This window comes from Leopardus geoffroyi, chromosome A1, assembly GCF_018350155.1.
Source record: "Leopardus geoffroyi isolate Oge1 chromosome A1, O.geoffroyi_Oge1_pat1.0, whole genome shotgun sequence".
NCBI lineage: Eukaryota > Metazoa > Chordata > Mammalia > Carnivora > Felidae > Leopardus > Leopardus geoffroyi.
The window spans coordinates 36,202,584-36,222,420 of record NC_059326.1 but is presented as its reverse complement, the minus strand read 5'-3'; the positions used below and the strand labels follow the sequence as shown (position 1 = coordinate 36,222,420).

Here is a 19,837-nt window from a genome sequence, read left to right as displayed (position 1 = left end):
TATCCAGTAATTGTTTATTCAGTTATTCATACCTTCATGGATTAGTTGATTGCTAGCTATCTGCTATACTCTGTGCTATAGGCTGAACATACATGGTGACTGTAACCATTACCTGTTGCTATGCTCACAAATTACCCCAAAACTTAGTGACTTAAAACAGCAAACGATTAGTATCTCACACTTCTTCTGGGGGCAGGAATTTGGTAGTTGATTAGCTAGCTGGTTTTGGCTTGGGGGTCTTAGGAGGTTGTAGTGAAGATATTGGCTAGAGCTATTTACAAGTATTACTCTATGAGGAGCTGTTAGTGCTCTGTTGCTATGTAATAAGTCATCTGAAAGCTCGAATGGGCTTCCAAGACGGCACACGCACATTGCTGTTGACACGAGGCCTCCATGCCTCTTCAGTTTCTTCAGCTCAGTTCTTTGACACGTGGACCTCCCCCTAGGTGTTGAGGGTCTTCCTGGCATACCCAAGACTGAGTGATCCAAGCGGGAGCAAGACAAAAGCTGTAACAACTTTTATGATCTAGTCTTGGAAACCACACTCCGTCATTTCTGCAGTATCCTATTGGCCAATCGAGTCAGGATCATTTCCCTGCTACAGTGACTAAGACAGTTGATGGTTCATTTAGCATGGCACTTAGATTTCAGTGGGCAAGAGACAGTCAACATTTTCAAAACAAATGAAAAAATTGCAGGTTTTCCTAAGTCTTATGAAAGGACATGTAAAGAGATGAACTATGTGTGGTGATAGAGAGTGAAGGGGGTTGTGAAGATACATGTGTTGCTTTAGAGCTGTCAGCTACAGCTTTTCAGGACTTTTAACCCAAAACTGAAAGGTGAGAAGCATTTTCATTTCCTATGAACAACTCACTGTGATAGGTACGATCTTGAAAGGTTTAAATAGCTCGGTTAGGGTGACAGAGCAAACAGGTGGTTGGGCAGGATTCAGAAGTCAGATGCTGGAGCGTTTTTAGTAAGCTAGTTGCCTATTTACGAATAAAGTTAATGAAAAAGCCAAGCTGTTTTAGCCGTTAGGTTTTTTTCTTCTTAAATATGGCACAAGATTGTGTGAAAACTGGTAGATAATTTTAAATAATCTTTTTTTTTCTAGATTTCGGCGGTGCATTCACCTAGAACTGACTTAAAATTACGAGGAACTTTTATTTGCTTGATTCTCTTGGATTGCATGAAAATATGTAGTCCCTTGTAGGTTCTAAGGAAGGGTGTTTATGATCATACATACTTTTTCAGGCTTTTCAAATTTAAAATGACTAATAATTACAATATCTTCCTTTTGTTTTAAATTAAAAAAAAAAAGTCACTGCTGTCAGTATTTAAACCACTGTAATAGAACTTTGTCACTATTACAGTGTTAAACTATAGCTTAAAATCCAGATAGTTTTTTAGAGCCTGTTTTTGGTTTAATTAATTTTATTTAAACTGTAATTACTGATTATCAGTGTGAGATAATACTCAGCAGGGTGCTCATTTAACTTCCCGTGAAGATAAGTGATATTAATTTATAAAACTCTGTACACCCCAGACACAGCTGAAGCCATATTAATTAAGTGTGGTGTACTACCTTTAAATAGCATTAAAATAAAATTCTCTCAGTCTTCTGTGTGTTCAACCAATTCTTCAACAAAGGCAAGTCATTGGCACCGTTCACCTCCTTGGGTTGTGTTTCTAGTTCAGCTTCAGGAGAATTTCATGGAAAATGAACAGTAGGGCTGCAGGTGCACAACTTGGGAACGTACTCCCAGTCCCATTGCCAAATACAGAATAACCAACTTACAGTCAGTGTAATGGGGATTTGTACTGTGCATTTACAGACCAAGGTATTTTAAAATTTTGCTCATGTTTCATTGTGCCTTCCTTCAAGCAAATTGGATGAGCAATTCTATAAAAGATAAATTAGGAGGGGGATTTTTACCCCCCCATTTATGAGTGGAGTCATAGCGTTATCTCTCAAAACAAAACAAAACAATAGAATGTTTAAATGATTTGATAGTAAAGTTCGTTTTGCACCTAGCTTTGTCAGTAGTGCCCAGATGATGTGGAATCTACCCGTAGTGCTTGATAGAGCATCCATACCTGGGAATGCTTTTAATTAAGCCTGAGGTATTCAACAAATTTAATTTGCTGTTGTAACATAGGAGGATCGTAAGTATTTTTCTCCTATGACTCTTATTTTGTACTTTATTTTTTAATGTTTATGTATTTTTTTTTTAATTTTTTTTTTTTTCAACGTTTATTTATTTTTGGGACAGAGAGAGACAGAGCATGAACGGGGGAGGGGCAGAGAGAGAGGGAGACACAGAACCGGAAACAGGCTCCAGGCTCTGAGCCATCAGCCCAGAGCCTGACGCGGGGCTCGAACTCACGGACCGCGAGATCGTGACCTGGCTGAAGTCGGACGCTCAACCGACTGCGCCACCCAGGCGCCCCTGTTTATGTATTTTTGAAAGAGAGGAAGGAGGAAAACAAGAAAGGAAGGAGGAAAACAAACAAGAAAGGAAGGAGGAAAACAAACAAGAAAGGAAGGAGGAAAACAAACAAGAAAGGAAGGAGGAAAAGAAACAAGAAAGGAAGGAGGAAAACAGGGGAGGAGCAGAGACATAGGGAGACACGGAATCCGAAGCAGGCTCCAGGCTCGAGCTGTCAGCACAGAGCCCAACGCGGGGCTCGAACTCACAAACTGTGAGATTGTGACCTGAGCCAAAGTTGGACGCCACCCAGGCACGCCTTTGTTTCATCCTTTTTAATCAGGAAAATAAATAAAAGTGTTGAAATTAAGCAACATTGATCCTTAAGTATCTCCTGTTTGTATTCGGACCTCTGTCAACTTGGAAGCTAAAAGGAGGGATATACTTATTTTTCGTACCTTGCCTGTAGCTATCCTAGTGGGAATGTGTGAAATTGCTTTCCAGTTGAATAAAATCCAACTTTCCCCTAGAGTTTAGGTGCGAAGCATATGGGGGAGGTGTGCTAATTCTATTTTGTTGTTGTTGTACAAATTACGATATTGTTTATTGATATAAATGCAGTTCTCCTTCTAAAAACCTAATGGATTTTTTTGTTTGTTTATACTGTTTTAGAAGTTAAATATTAGGAAATTGTTACCTGTAAAAGTGTTCTGGAGCTCGTCCTTTTACATAGACAGTTTCCTTATTTTAAGAATTAAACAAATGCATTCAACCTGATGCTGCCTTTCAAGCTCTTAACACAGTGCATAAAATACAGAAGGTGTTCAGTGACTTTGAGAGAATCTTATTTAGAAAGTTGTGTTTTTTTTGGCAAAAATGAAAATTTTGGGGTAGCTATCGCTGATGGAAACCATTAGGTTATATATTCACAAATTAGCTTGTGGAATTGCTTAAGCTTACTCTTCCCACTCATTGACATGTTTACATTTATAATATTGATGTCACATTAATGATGTTTTGCTCAATTTCACTTCATTATAAGTTTAGCATATTAATGAAGTTACTTTCTTGTGTATGTAGTGTGTGGAGTCAGCACAGGTTTTATACTCAGGAATTGATATTCCCTGTAGAGAAGTTACTGCAATGAAGTAGTGATTCAGAAGCCAGGTGGAGGAATCGGTCCCATTTCTTACTGTTTTTGGTGTCTCCTCATTTTTTAAAACAAGTATCAAGAATTAGGGTGCTCAGGTACACAGGGACACTAACTTTTGGACCTCTGAGCATGTGGAGACAATGGTATATTTCTGGGTTTTGCCAAAGTAAGGGAGTGTTCATGTTGAGTTGATGCCCCTTGTCTTGGCTACCATGGTTCATTGCACATATCTTGCTGCATTTTTTTATATCCATATGTAATTACCTCTTTATATGCTTGTCTCTGACACTTGATTGTTACTCAGTTTAAATTGTACATAGCTTTTTTTTCTTTTGTATTATAAACATCTAATAGAGTAACATCTCTGTTCTTCGTTTCATTTTACAACTTGAGATTGTATCTCGCTATCCTTCTTTTAGCCTGAAAAATTTCTTTTGACGCTTCTTGTAGTACAGGTCTGTTGGAGACAGATTTTCTCAGGTTTTCTCTGTCTGAAATGTCTTTATTCTGCTTCTATTTTCGAAAGGTATTTTTGCTAGATGTAGAATCTCTGGATGACTAGTTTTCTCCAAGTACTAAACTGTAAAGATACTACTCCATTGTCTTCTGCTGCTGTAGTGTCTGGTGAAAAATGAGTAATTTGTGTCATTTTTAACTTGTATATAATGCGTCTTCAGATCTCTGGCTGTGCTTTTATGGTTTGCCCTTCACTTTTAATTTTTAGCAGTTTGACTATGAGTTGCCTAGGTGTGGGCTTGTTTTGGTATTCTTAGTTTGTGCTTGTATCCGTCTGTGAATTGACTTATTTTTAATTAATTTATTTGTGAGAGAGAGGCAGGCAGCAGGGGAGGGACAGGGAGAGAGAGAGAGAGAGAGAGAGTGAATCCCAAGATGCGTGGCTTGAACTCATGAACTGGGAGATCATGAGCTGAGCTGAAATCAAGAGTTGGAGACCTAGGGGCACCTGGTTGTCTCAGTTAAGTGTCCAACTTTGGCTCAGGTCATGATCTCATCGTTCGTGGGTTTGAGCCCCACATCGGGGGCTGTCAGCTGTGCTGACAGCTCAGAGTCTGGAGCCTGCTTTGGATTCTATGTCTCCCTACCTTGCTTGCACTCTGTCTCTCTCTCAAAAATAAATGAACATTAAAAAGAAGAGTTGGAAGCTTAACCAGCTGAACCACCCAGGCACCCCTCTGTGAGTTGATTTCTTAAAAATCAGTTATTTTATCATTCTTCTGTACCATATTCTTGTCCTCAATTATACTTGTATTATAGCACTACATATTATATCACAGCTCTTGGTTTCTCTCTTCTTTATTCTTTCCCTTTTTTCTTTGTGTTTCAGTTTGCATGCTTTTTGTCGATCTGGGTTTAGGTTTCCCAGTTCTTTTCTCAGCAATATTCAGGTGACTCTGAAGCTCAGCTAATGAATTTTTCATTTTTTTGATACATTTGAAATTTCTTTTTCTCTTAATATTTTTTGAGAATGAGAAAGACAGAGCATGAGGGGGAGAGGGCACAAAGAGAAGGAGACACAGAATCTGAAGCAAGCTCCAGGCTCTGAGCTGTCAGCACAGAGCCCGATGAGGGGCTCGAACTCATGAACCATGAGATCATGACCTTAGCTGAAGTCAGACTCTCAACCAACTGAGCCACCCAGGTGCCCCGATATATGTATGAAATTTCTAGTGTGGTTCTTAAAATAGTTTCCATGACTTTGTTGCTGAAATTCCCCATCTCCTATGTTGTGTTCACTCTTCATTATATTCTTCAGCATTTTTACAAACATCCTTCTGAAGGGTCCTTCTGGCAATTCCATCATCCACGCTACCTCTAGGTCTGCTTCTCTTTGTGCGTGGCATTTCTTTGGTCCTTTGTGTATGTAGCAGTATGTGAATATACGGTGGACATTTGACTTAAATATGTGGAAATTAAAGTAAATAATGCTTCTAAGAAAGAATGTGCCCTTTTTTCAGGCTGCTAGAATTGGGGCTGAGTCGATTATGCTCTCTGGTGGAGATGGGCTTGCCAAACGTGCTGCTTTAGTTTGACTAGTGTCTTCTGGGGCTTCAAAAGTTTCTTAGCACTAAGGAGATTCTGGCGTTCTACTTTTGGCTTTACAACTGAACTACTAGCTTTCAAGACTGGGATAACTCTGTTTTAAAGTTCTGATGCCCTTTTCAGAATTAGTGCAGAGTTCTTTGTGTTTGCAGTTGCACTTCTGGCTCTGTTTCTTCAAGAAGTCTCTTTGACCTGGTATCTGTCCCCAGCCAACCATCAGGTAGCCACTGTCATTTATTCTCTGAAGGTCCAGATTGTGTCTTTGGGATTTCTTTCCCGTCTTTTTTTCTTTTCTTTTTTTTTTTTTTTTTAACGTTTGTTTATTTGCTTTTGAGGGAGAGGGAGAGAGCACAAGTGGAGGAGGGACAGGGAGAGAGAGGGAGACAGAGAATCTGAAGCAGGCTCCAGGCTCTGAGCTGTCAGCACAGAGCCTGATGCGGGGCTCGAACTTATGAACTGAGAAATCATGACCTGAGCTGAAGTCAGATGCTTAACCAACTGAGCCACCCAGGTGGCTGTCTTTTACCTAGGTCAGAGTGTTTGGGAGGGCAGTGGCTTTGCATGGGAAGAGGCCTCCCCAGACATTACATGGCTCAGGACACCTTGCCCTCCCTCCAGCCATTGGCGTCCTACCCCAAGCAGTTGAAGCCCTGAGGGAAAGTGTCGGTAGGTGGGTGGAGACTTGCTCCATGATTAGTCTCCTTGGAATTCTAGTAATGTTTCTCCTGCCAGCACCCATGTGGCTGACAATAGTGCATTAAAAATTAGGCTGTTTTTTCTTTGCCCTTGTTGAACTTCTTAGTCTGTAGCTGTTTGTCAGGGATAAAAGCAGCTCGTCACTTGGTGATAGTTCTTCCAGGTTTCATTGTGTCCTCAGCTCCCTGATGTGTTGAAAACAACAACTATAATTTTGGAAGTTTTCTGGCTTGTTTTTGTTGTTAGGATGAGAGTAGTGGTAGTGTTTTGTGACTTTCTAAATGCTACTGGAAGCTGTCATATTCTTAGTACTTTAATGATTAGGTCATGTTAGATGGACCGTGTGTGAATGCTGTACATGGCATATTTCTTAGGCTTTATTCTCAGAGAATTTAAAGATTTATTTTGAAAGATAAACATTGCTATCTTCGCGTCTTAATGAAATCCTAGTGCTATCCAATAGAACATTCTGTGATAGTAGAAATGTTATATATGTACTTTGACTAGCCACATGTGGCTTTTGATATGGGGCTAGTGTAACTAAGGAACTGAACTTTTTTTTTTATATACAATTTATTGTCAAATTGACTTCCATACAATACCCAGTGCTCATCCCAACAAGTGCCCTCCTCGCTGCCCATCACCCACTTTCCCCTCTCCCCCACCCTGCATCAGCCCTCAGTTTATTTTCTGTATCTAAGAGTCTCTTATGGTTTGCCTCCCTACCTCTCTGTTTGTAACTATTTAGTTTTTTTCCCCTTTCCCTTCCCCCATGGTCTCTGTTAAGTTTCTCAAGATCCACACAGAAGTCAAAATATGTGATCTTTCTATGACTGACTTATTTCACTTAGCATAATACGTTCCAGTTCTATCCACGTTGCTGCAAATGGCAGGATTTCATTCCTTCTCATTGCCAAGTAGTATTCCATTGTATATATAAACCACATCTTCTTTATCCATTCATCAGTTGATGGACATTTAGGCTTTTAAGGAACTGAAATTCTAATTTACATTTAAATAACCACAAATGGCTAGTGGCTGCCCTGAAGAGCATACGTCTGTATATTACCTACATTATGGTAAGAACAGTGTAACGTATAGTTACATTGAACAATTCACAGAACCATTGTTTTTTGAGTATACTTCTATTAGCCTCTTTAAGACATTTTGCGTTTTTGACTGTTACCACTTGAAACTTTGAGTGTTGGTTTTATGTGACGAATAGAATTTGTGAAATCAAGCGATATTCAATGAATATGCAATTAGGTTTATAAATTAATGTCTATACACTTTCAAATATCAGTGAACTATTTGATCTAATAGAAGAAATCCCATTACCGCAAAAACCCAGCTTTATTTCCTGAGGCTTCAGCCATCGTACTTTATAGTTGTTCATGAAATTCAAATACAGACCAGCCTGAATGAAGAGAAATGTGGTATTTACCAGAACAACTAGCTCTGGAGATATAAGTAGAATTCAACTCTTAGAATTCCTAAATCACGTTTTGTTTTTTCAGGAGTGTGGCATGCACTATGAAAAAGGGTACTGGACAAGGGGGCTGAGGACTAGGATACTAAATATTAGTTTGATTGCCAACCACTAAATTAGTCCAGTTACCTTTTTAAACTGCTTAGTTTGTTAATCCGTAAAGCAAAGGTCACTTGTCGTTATAATCTTAAGTCTATAATTTAAGATTACAAGGAATCTTTGGAGGTTGTCTGATTTCTCTTCTGCCTTTAGACAGGATGGTTACTGAAAATTTTTCATATTTCTGTTTTTGTAAAAAAATTTTGAAGATTCTATAGTGTTGAATGCCTTGGGATGAAATCATAGTGATAATGTGATCCACCGTGTGGGTTTTCTTATTTTGGTAATTAGATAAATATTGTTGAAGGAAATATTAACATAACATGCTACTTTTTACCTTTGTAGCTGGACAAATTTGCCAGCATACGAATTCCAGGAAGCAAAAAGGAGAGACCTCCACTTTCCAACCTGAAGACTGCATTTGTAAGCAATGATTGTTCTTCAGAGATGATGGAAAACATTCCAAAGCCACTGTCAGAGAATGAAGTCTTAAAACTCTTCGAAAAGATGATGGTAAGAATTGTGGTTTTTCATAAAATGGTTGATGTAAAAACCTTAGCTTCTAATCATGTTAATGGAACAATAACACTTAAGACCCCTGTTCCATAGGGTGATTTCTGATGTCATTGAAGATAGCACATGAGGTGTTCAGAGCTCCAGGATTACAAAAAATAAGAACCAGAGGGGCGCCTGGGTGGCGCAGTCGGTTAGGCGTCCGACTTCAGCCAGGTCAGGATCTCGCGGTCCGTGAGTTCGAGCCCCGCGTCAGGCTCTGGGCTGATGGCTCAGAGCCTGGAGCCTGTTTCCGATTCTGTGTCTCCCTCTCTCTCTGCCCCTCCCCCGTTCATGCTCTGTCTCTCTCTGTCCCAAAAATAAATAAACGTTGAAAAAAAAAAAAAATAAGAACCAGAGAAAAATTAGCACAGTAGTTGTTTTTTTTTTTTTTAAGAGGGTTTCTGTTTTTATGTATTTTATTAAAGTATCCAGTGATATATTTTGAATCTCAAAGATTATCTAAGTGGTCTGTCTGTGTTCATTTGCATTTTAGAATGATGGTCACGGTGCTGTGTATGTTGTTAGGTGTGTTTATTTTGGTTTTGTTTGTTTGATTCCTTTCTTAGTTCTCAGGATAACCAGGTTCATATAGTCTTAGAGCATTGATATCTGAGGAGACTAAAACTTATTTTGGGGTGTGCCTTTTCTGGAGACACACACTGGTATTAGAAGCTGCCTTCAAGTTGGTTCCACAAAGCAGTGACTCTGCTTATAACTTTTAAGTGGGTTGTTGGTCAAATTAGTTCAGCTTGCTATATTAACCATGTTCATAATTGTTTATCGCAAAATGAATGCCAATTGCATCTAAATAGTTACATATATAGTTCTTACCCTCAAGTTGCTTATTTCCTAGGGTTCAAAGCAAACATTGGAAAAATTAAGTAAGAATTGCCAAAAGGTGGTAGTTAATGGTTAAGTTCTTCAGAAGTTCAGAGTGGGAAGAAATTAATTTTTGAGATATCTCATTAGCTTTAGGGGAAGCCAGAGTGGAAAGGTTATTGCAGCAGCTTAGGGAAGTTTAGTAGAGAAGATGGATTTAGAGGACTTAGTTGAACTCCCCAACTGTGAGAATGTGACCCAAGCTGAAGCTGGACGCTTAACTGACTGACCCCCAGGTGCCCCTATTCACATTTATTTTGAAAGAGAAAGAGCAAGCATGAGTTGTGAGTGAGCAGGGGTGGGAGGTGGGGGGAGGGTGGGTTGGCTCAGAGGGAGAGGGAGAGAGAAACCCAAGCAGACACTTTGCTGTCAGCACAGAGCTCAACACGGGGCTCAAACTCATGAATCATGAGATCATGACCTGAGCCAAAATTAAGATTTGGACACTTAGGGGCACCAGGGTGGCATTAAGTGGCCAACTCTTGATATCAGCTCAGGTTGTGATCTTGTGGTCATTAGATTGAGCCTCATGTTGTGCTCTGTGCTGAGTGTGGAGCTTACTTGAGATTTTCTCTCCCTGTCTCTCTTTTTGCCCTCCCTCCCCCCCCCAATAAATGAGTAAAACTTAAAAAAAAGGGGGGGGGGTTGGATGCTTAACCCACTGAGCCACCCAGGCACCCTCCCAGTCTGGGTTTATTTTATATTTATTTCACTTACTGGTTTTGACAGTCTTGTTACTTCTTAGGGAAATGTACTTATTTACTTTAGAGTGTAAGATGTGTTTGAAATTTGAGAAAGTTAATAGTTGGTCCTCTTTATTACTCAACTAGAATCGACAAAATATTTACTATTATACTGCCTTATTTTCTATTCATCAAGTATTTGTGTCCAGCATTATACATGGAGCTTCAGAAGATCCCAGAAAGAGAGCATGCCTGGTTTGTGTCTCCATAAATGAAGAATTACAGTGTTAGTGATTACTAACTTTTCATCACTGAGCATACATTTTGTTAGTATTGTTTTACATGAACCGTAGGCTTGGGACATTATTTCCTGTTATGTCAGCTCTTGGTGAAGTGCTAATTTTGGTTTTAATTAACTACACATGTATAACTCCTTATTAAGTCTTTTGTTCCCATGAGTTGATATAATTTCAGCTTTGAAAAAAAATTTTTTTTTCCAGATTTAGGACATGTGTTGCCAAAGCAGGCACTTTTTTTTTTTTTTTCCCTAGCCTTTGCCTCTGTTAATGAGGCTTATATAAAGGTAGTTCTCTTCAATATTACCTTTGAGGGCTCAAGATAATAAAGTGCCCTTAGCTACTCCTTCATCCCATGTAGTGTATGTGGAACCATGCATATAAATTACCTATGAGATTCTAGAATGGTACTTTTTTTCATTTCCTTGTGACTACTTTGAAGAAATTTTTCTTTTTGATCATAATTGCTGGTGCCATCTGAGTAAGCAGACTGAGTAGGCTATTGATGTTAGATGTTTACAAGGCCACATTTTATCACCATAAGGCCATTAAAAGTACAGCTACCTAGAAAGTACTGAATATAGTCAGTGGCATTCTGTACTGAACATGATTACTTGAACTGTTTTTCAGTTATTCTTAGGAGAAGTGTAAGACTATCAGTTTGTAGTTATGTATAGGGCAGAAGGATATTGACATCTTTGGAATGTTTATAGAATACATATTTAATAACTGGGCCTGATCCCTTGTTAAATCTTAAACAGGTATCCCTGTTGGCAGAAGATCGTTTGCAATCAAACTCCTTTTACTCAGCAGAAGTCAAATGAAATTGTGGATGGGTCAGGGCTGCCCAATTTGCTAATAAACGAGTTTGTCAGAACTAAGGTCATCTTAAAGTGAGGACTGGGTTCTTGTCTTTCCTTTCTCGTTGCTTGACCACATCACAATACATTGTGGGGGTAGAATCCACTGATGGTTCTGAAGCTGAGAAGGGTCTTTTCCCTTCTTTAAATGTAATGAGTGGTATTTCTTAGGCTTTTCAGGGTACCTTATTTTTGACAAATTTAAAGCTGTTCCTGTGTCTGCAGAGAATGCTAGATGCAGGGTTGGGTTTGATTTTTTTTTTTTTTTTTTTTTTTTTTAACTTGCACCTACCTATCTGTAGTGTAAGTATTCTTCTGAAGAAGCCACATCGAATCTATAATCTTAATATCTTGGCCTTTGCACCTACAGGGGCTTCCTACCATTGAAAATTTGCATCTAGGGGCGCCTGGGTGGTGCAGTCGGTTAAGCGTCCGACTTCAGCCAGGTCACGGTCTCGCGGTCCATGGGTTCGAGCCCCGCGTCGGGCTCTGGGCTGATGGCTCAGAGCCTGGAGCCTGTTTCCGATTCTGTGTCTCCCTCTCTCTCTGCCCCTCCCCCGTTCATGCTCTGTCTCTCTCTGTCCCAAAAATAAATAAACGTTGAAAAAAAAAAGAAAAAATTTGCATCTAAATTCTTAGTTTTGACATTGTACAATTTTTAAAGCCTTATTTAACCTTATCAAAGATATTGAGGTAATTTTCACATGAAGTAAAAACTGTTTTTACAGAGCCTTTTTTTCTTAAGATAGTGTGCTGACTTGATTATTTAATGAGGAGGTACAGGGTAATACTTCAGTATTTGTACTCCTTTTACTTTTATAATGGAGATGGATTTACTTGGTCTCTAGGTAATAGTTTTAGTGGGTTTTTTTTGTTTGTTTGTTTTTTGTTTTTGTTTTTTAAGTAGTGATGAATACTTAGACTACTTAATAGCTCTTTCTCCCATTTGTCTTTTGGTAAAAGTAGAGTTGTTACCTGAAAGCCCATATTGGTTTCTCTATGAATCTAGGTTTGTAAAATAGCTGTGTTAACATCCTTGTGTATACAACTTTAATTTCTAGAAATCAAGTTTCAGTGTTCACTCTTGAACTCACTGTGGGTCTATGTTAACTGGTTTTTGAATGAGTTCAGCATGGTAGGTACAAGCTGAAAGTGACTCATTCATTGTAGCTGTTGGCTCTTTAAACCAGTCTCCTTGGCTTATTCTTTCTTTCCCCTAGATGAAATCCCAGGCAGGTCCCAGAGCTTTCTGTTGGCTTTCAGATTAAACAGAAAAAAAAATCCTAGTTTATTTATTTATTTATTTATTTTCAACGTTTATTTATTTTTGAGACAGAGAGAGACAGAGCATGAACGGGGGAGGGGCAGAGAGAGAGGGAGACACAGAATCGGAAACAGGGTCCAGGCTCTGAGCCATCAGCCCAGAGCCTGACACGGGGCTTGAACTCACGGACTGCGAGATCGTGACCTGGCTGAAGTCGGACGCTTAACCGACTGCACCACCCAGGCGCCCCAAAAAAATCCTAGTTTAATGCAAACAATTTTCATCCAGAAGAAGTTTCCCTCTTGCCCCTTTTCAGGCTGGCTCCACTTGTAGTCTCCAGTGCGGGCTGCTGTTGGGGAGCAAGGTTGGTCTCTTCCTTTTTCCTACCTTACTTTTCCGTGCTCTACTCTCCAGCCTGCATCTGTCTCCTCCAGGACTTGATGGGAGGTGAGGAAAGGAGGAATAAGAAGACGCTTCAGGCCTCGGGTGTTGATAATCTGGCAGTGGTGCCCTGGGTAATGTTAGTTTTTATTGCTGCTGTAACAATTTACACAATTTCACAGATGTGTGGCTTTAAGACGCCAATATGCTGTCTCATAGTTCTGTGGGTCAGAAGTCCAGGTTGGCTCAGCTGCCCTCTCTGGTTTCACAAGGCCAAAATCAGTATGTGATGGCTGGGCTCTTATCGATGCTTTGGGAAGAACCTTTTCCAAGTTCATGGTGGCAGAATCCAGTTCCTTGCTATTGTAGGATTGAGGTCCTGGTTTCTTTGCTGACTGTCCTCTGGGGGCTGCCTTAGCTTCCAGAGGCCTCTTTCCTATCCTTCGTGTGGGCCTCTATCTCTCCGTTACATCAAATCCATCTCCTGCTTAGAATTTCTGGGACTTCCCTTCTGTGTCACCTCTTGTCTCCATCTATACAGAGTTGTCTGCTTTTAAGGGCTCATGTATTAGATTATGTTCTCACCCAGATAACTCAAAATAATGTTACATCTGCAAAGTCTCCTTTGCCGTGTAATAGAACTTATTTGTAGGATCCAGAGATTAGGGCATGATTTTGCCTGTTACAGGTATAGGAGGTTACAAATGCCGATTGCTTTCTCCTGTGGCATTTTTGTGCCCACGTGCCCTCCAGTTTCACCTATAATTCCCTTGTCACTGGTGATGTCTCCTTTGGCCTTCTGCCCAGTTTTCCATGAGCCCATTCCTCTGCTGGAGTCGCCTTCAGGACACAGCACCTCTCTGATGGCCCAGGGCTGCTGCTTCCCTGGGATCCACATCTTGTCCATGGGAAGCTCATGTATTCTTTGCCCCTCACTCCTGTCCTTTGCTTTGTTCCCTTCAGAGTCTGTCCTCTGTAAAGTATAAACTACTTTGGCTCTTCCTACCGATAATTGGTAGTTTTTGCTATTCTCCTGACTGTAAGTGCCCTCCTAGTTGTCCGATTTTACCTGTAATACTGCTGACCACTCCCTCCTGTCTGCATTACTTTTTCCTTTAGCTACCATGACACTCCTTTACTTCGGATTTTCCTCTTCTCTGGCCCGTTTTTACCAGTTTCCAGGTTTCCTTTTCTGATTTGTATTTCTTCAAGGTATTGCCTCTGGCCCTCTTGCTTTTTCTTCATCCTTTTTGGTTCCCTACACATTTCTCATGGGGGATGGGAGCCCTTTTATGTTGGCATCTCCCCAGTAGTCTGATGTTTTGCTGTGTCTTCAGAAGAGCAGCTATAATCAAACTCTGTAAAAGATATACACCTCAAGAAACCAGAAACTGACCTCATCAGTTTCTTTTGATATTTTTCCAACTTTATTGAGATATAGTTGACATCTAACATTGTGTTATATATGTATTATGTATATAATCTCCTTTATATATATAAATCTATATATAAATATAAATCTATATATAAATGTATATAGATTTATATATATTTGTGTACATATATATAAATATATTGCAGGGTAATCTGCTAATAGCCTCAGGGGCTCCCTTATTTGTGACTAGTCCCTTCAGGCTTTCCAAATTCTTTGTTACTTTTGGCCATTTAATTATAATGTGTCTCAGCATAGCCCCTTTTGGGTTCAACTTTTTTGGAAGTCCTTGGACCTTTTGAATCTGGATGTCTATTTCTCACCCCAAGTTAGGGAAGTTTTCAGCCATTATCACTTGAGACTTTCTGTACCTTTCTCTTTTCTCTGGAGATTTCCACAGTGGATATTTTGTTTCTCTTGTTGATGTCCCATAGGTATTTTTTATTTTCTTTTTGCTCCTTTGAGTAGATAATTTCAAATGACTGACCTTTGAATATATTGACTTCGCCTTTTTTTTTTTGATGGTTTTAGTTCTTTGAACTAATTTTGCTTATATACCTTCTAATTTCATTTAGTTGTCTGTTTTTGTAGAATTTTTTTTTTTTTTTTTTTTTTTTTTTAAGAGTGAGAGCATGTGGGGGAAAGGGCCAGAGTGAACAAGGCAGAGAAAATCCTAAGCAGCTTCCATGCTTAGCACTGGGTCCAATGTGGGGTTCAATCCCACCACCCTGGTATCATGACCTAGGCCCACATCAAGAGTCAGATGCCCAGCTGACTAAGCCACCCAGGTGCCCCTTGAAGAACTCTTAACTCTTTACAGAGGATTATTCTCAGTTTTTGGCCAGTTGATAGACCTCTAGTTCTTTAGGATCAGTTACTGGAACGAACTTGGTTTCCTTTAGGTGTCCTGTTTATGTGATTCTAATATTGTCTTTATCCATCTCTTCAGTCGGGGGCATGTTTTACCTTTACTCCTGGTTTCTGGGATTTTCACAGTGCTGTCTTGCCTATGAATAGTTAATGGCCTTTGTAGGGGGTACTGATGTTGGTAATGACCTATGTTCCCATTGTGTTGACCTCCCCTTTCTGTCGTGTTCTTTTAAACAAAATGAAAAATACCCCACCAAACTGCTCCTTGCTTAGTTCTCTCTCAGGAGCCCACACTGAGATCTGGGAATCTTTTCTGATTCCCCTCAGGCATTGGTCACATCCATTCATTTCTGTCCTTCTTAGGCCCTGATTTTGTTTGTCCTCTGTTGAACCTTTCATTACCTCTTCCCCGGGCTAATGCACTGGCCTTCCAGCCACCCTTCCATGACTGCTATTCATTACTGTAAATCCTGGCCCAGACATGACTCTTCTCAGACCCTTTCCCATGTCCTATCAGACCTAGCATTCATTAAACCTGCCTCACAGCTGCTTGTGTATAAATCCCTTGTAGAACTTATCCTTTGTTACTCCGATAGGTCTTCCCACTAGATTAAACCCATGCAGCAGCATTCAACTGGTTTATCTTAAACAATTGCCTATTAAGTGCATTTTCCTAACCTTTAAGATTTCTAAGATCCCACATTTCTTTTTACCTGTAATTCTATGTCTAGGTGGAAATTAGCTTTAATTGCCAGTTTTCCAAATTAGACAAAAACCTTAAAATGAATAGGAAGAGAAATTTTATGCATTCACCTCTTCTTGTTTGTTTTGATATCTTCTCTTTGAGAGAATGAAAGCTATGCAAGAATGGTCCTCTATCTAGATGTGATCATTAACAGACGTTAAATCAGTGCCAATGATGATAAAATTATTCTGACAAAGTTTTCAAATTCTGGATTTCCTGTCATCATTTGTAAGTATGGAAGAAATGGTCCCCTAAGATTGCACAAAGTACTTAAGTTTGAGTATTGATGGCCTAATCGTTTCTTGGGAAGGTGTTTGTCAGCCTTTCTCTAATGTAGTAGAGAGCACATTTATAAAATGCCATCATTATCCCTTAAGTATGTGCTTGAGGTGTCTGCTGGTATTAAGAGCTTAGATGACCTGTTTAACACATATATTGGCTTCTAATGTAGGGAGATGTAGGTAGTAGTAAAGGTATTCACAGTTTGATTTTGAAACAGTTTTCACTGTGTAATGTTGAATCAAATACACAAAAAATAGAACACAATCTAACAACCACCACCACAGATATAATTGAAGTACCTTGTATACTCTTCATTCCATTTTTTCCCTTAATTCCCAAAGGTGAACATTAACCTGAACCTGATGGTTTCATTCCTATGTTAAACTTTTTCTGTATAATAATGACCAATGCATAGAAACTTTTTTCCTAACCATTTGGTGGTAAGTTGCTGACTCCATGCCCCATAATCTCTTAATTCTTTAGTATTCTTTAGTATTAGTCCCTACAAATAAGGACGTCCTTCTAACCACCTAAGTCAGGAACTTAACAGTGATCATTTTCTATCAACTAATCCTCAGTAATATCAAAAATGGTCTTTATAGAAGAAGAGTGTAGTGTAGAATCCTGTGTTTCATTCAGCTGTCAAATTTTTAACATTTCCTTTGTTCTGAAATAGTCCTCAGTCTCTCCTTGTATTTTATAAATTTGACATTTTTGAAGATTCCTCTTGGTTAATTTGTAGGTCTCTGAATTTGAATTGGTACTATAAAACTTTTTAATTGTGTAAATCTGTGAGTTGTAAACAGGTTACCTCATACTTTAAACAAGTCAGTTTTTAATGGTCATAAGAATTTTGAATATCTCTTCACACATTTATTGGCCCTTTGGTTTATTTTGTAAATTACTTGTTCATATCTTTTGCCTGTTTTGTAACTGGGGTTTTTTGTCTTTTTTTTTTTTTTTTTTAAATTGTAGAATTTGTCACCTATCTGGATTTATGTTTGTATCTGTTTAAAAGCTGTAAAGTATCTTGTCCCAGGCTGAGTCTTGTCTTTTTACTTTCTTTAGGGGTAGATGGATTAGACTACAGAAATGGAAAATTCACTATGGTCCAATTTATCCATCTCTTTATGGTCTTTGCTTTTTGTATATTTAAGAAATCCTTCTCTATCCTGACATCATAAATCTGTTCTGTATTTCAGGATTCTGTATCTTTATGTCTATATGATATGGATCCAGTTTTTTTTTTTTTTTCTACATGGATAACTGGTTTTTCTAGCAGCATTGATTTAATAGTCCTTTTTATCCTTCATTTGTAATACCTCCAGTGGTAAACATCAAGTTTTTGCACATATGTGGGTTTGTTTTGGAGGCTTGATTTTGTCCATTTGTCTATTTGTCTGGCTCTCACTTACATCCATTGTCTTAATTACTATAGCTGTATAATAAGCCTTGGTATCTAAGACCCCCTCCCTCGATTCAAAATCGTCTTGGCTATTCTTGAGACTTTGTGTTTTTATATTAATTTTAGAATCAGTTAAGTTACACTATAAACCCTGTTGGGTTCTTGATTGGAATTTCAGTGAATTTACTGATTTAGGCAAAGTGGATACTTTTGTGATATTAAGTTTTTCCATCTGTGAATATTGTATATGTTATCTCTATTTATATTTTCAGTTCCTAAACGTAAAAATTTATGGTTTTTCTCCCTATGGGCCTTGCACATCTTCTATTAGGTTTATTCTTTAGTTTATTTCTAATATATAACTAGCTGTAAAAAATCTTTTAACTAATATTGTCAATTTCTGTTGATGAATTTTGGTATCTAGTAACATTATGGAATTCTCATTAGTTTCTGTTTGTTGAATGCCTCGTATTTTTTGTGTCCAATCAGAATATTTGTGAAAAACTTGTTTCTTATTCCTTTATTATATTGAGTAGAATTCTACAATAAAAAAAAAAAAGGTTAAAACCATGTACTTGAAAGTTCTAAATGTTTTTCAAATCTGAGATTTCATTCCAAACACAATAACCTCTGAGATAGGGAACTGAGAAGCTACTCTCACAATTTCTATGTACCTACCCAGTAGGGGCTCCACTTTCCTTTTTTTTTTTTTTTAATGTTTATTTATCTTCAAGAGAGAGGGGGGAGACAGAGCTCAAGCAGGGAAGGGGCAGAGAGAGAGGGAGACATAGAATCCAAAGCAGGCTCCGGGCTCCGAGCTGTCAGCACAGAGCCCGATGTGGGGCTCGAACTCACGAACCGCGAGATCATGACCTGAGCTGAAGCTGGACGCTCAACCCACTGAGCCACCCAGGCACCCCGGGGCTCCACTTTCTTAACAATGTCATCTTCTGCTGTCAAAATGAAGGTGAAACATGATCAGTTCTATAAAGATTTTTTCTAAAAACCCTAGAAAACAAATTAATATGTTCTATTTTTCTGTTACTAAAGTGTTTAGTAGAGGTCTCCTTTCGTTTTGTATTTCAGTGACTAGAGTTAAGGTTAGCTCCTCACTAGACTGGCCTTCCCTTAGGGTAGATATTTGACCCCTGCTTTTTTTTTTTTTTTAATTAAACAGAATATCTCCTCCATTACTGACTAAATGAGTGACCCTGATATTTCTGTTTTACTTGTTGATTTATGAGAACTAGAAGAACTTCTTTAATGAGAATTTTGGTATAAAAACTTTTTCTAAGAACTATATTTTAGTGGACTATGGATGTTTAACTTGATTCATATCCATCTCCCTAGTGCCCTCATGGTGCATATTGCTTGTATTGTGGAGTTTGTTTCTACCTTGGTAAACACATGTTTAAGCAATGACATGATAGAAATTAGTACACGGACAGTTAAATATTGAGATGTCTTTTTGTCCTTATTGGCTTTATTCAGATGTATTTGAAACCTAAGGTCCAGACGAAGAAATAAGAGCTCAGGTGAACTGATAAAATCAAGTGTGACCACCTATGTGGTCAAGTATAAAAGTATAAAATCAAGTAAAAAGTCAAGTATAACCACCTACATATGTTTGATACTTACACGGTACAGCTGGTGGGAGGAATGTTCATCTTGCTAACTCTATTCCTCTCTGTGGGTACTTGTGAAGGACAGTTTATCCTTTTTCTTTCCCTGTCATTTTTTTTTTCTCCTTAATCCTTCGTGTTAAGGGTTTATACACAGCTCTTTCTTTAGTCATATAAATGAATGCCTATTGTGTTGGATGTGTAAGTGATATCTTACCCAGGAATTGGAATGAAAAGAGAAACCAACAAAGACTCTTTTGTGTTAACTCTCTGTTTATTGACTGCTATAGATTGCTACTAGCAGTTAGCTTATTTCAAGTATTAGCATTCTTTACAAATCTACTTCTATCATGAGCATTTTTTATTTCTTAAAAACTTAAAAAGTATATTTAGGGCTGGCCAGATAAAATGAGAGTGGTTGCATGGGAATGGTTCATTTTGATCTATTAGTTGTTACCGTTTCCCTTTCCTTTAGGTAGAAATTGAAAAATTTAGGGAAAGGTGGTTTAAAAGCAATCGGAATAATAATCCAAACTGGAGGAGGAGGAAGAAGAAAAGAGTATAGAAGTATAAGGCAACTGTCAAGTTGATTCATTGGCTGTGTTTGTCAGGGGGGAATAATGTCAATGCCTAGTT

General features: G+C 38.6%; 1 protein-coding gene across 5 annotated transcripts in view; it reads left to right on the top strand.

Annotated features, from left to right (window-relative positions):
• The window catches only part of DIAPH3 (diaphanous related formin 3), a 510,352-nt gene that overhangs the window by 38,667 nt on the left and 451,848 nt on the right, over positions 1–19,837 (top strand). For all 5 annotated transcript variants that reach the window (XM_045478449.1, XM_045478422.1, XM_045478414.1 and 2 more), the window contains one exon: positions 8,273–8,440. In XM_045478449.1, coding sequence (XP_045334405.1) covers positions 8,273–8,440 — 168 coding nt within the window. The remainder of the gene's footprint in view (positions 1–8,272; positions 8,441–19,837) is intronic.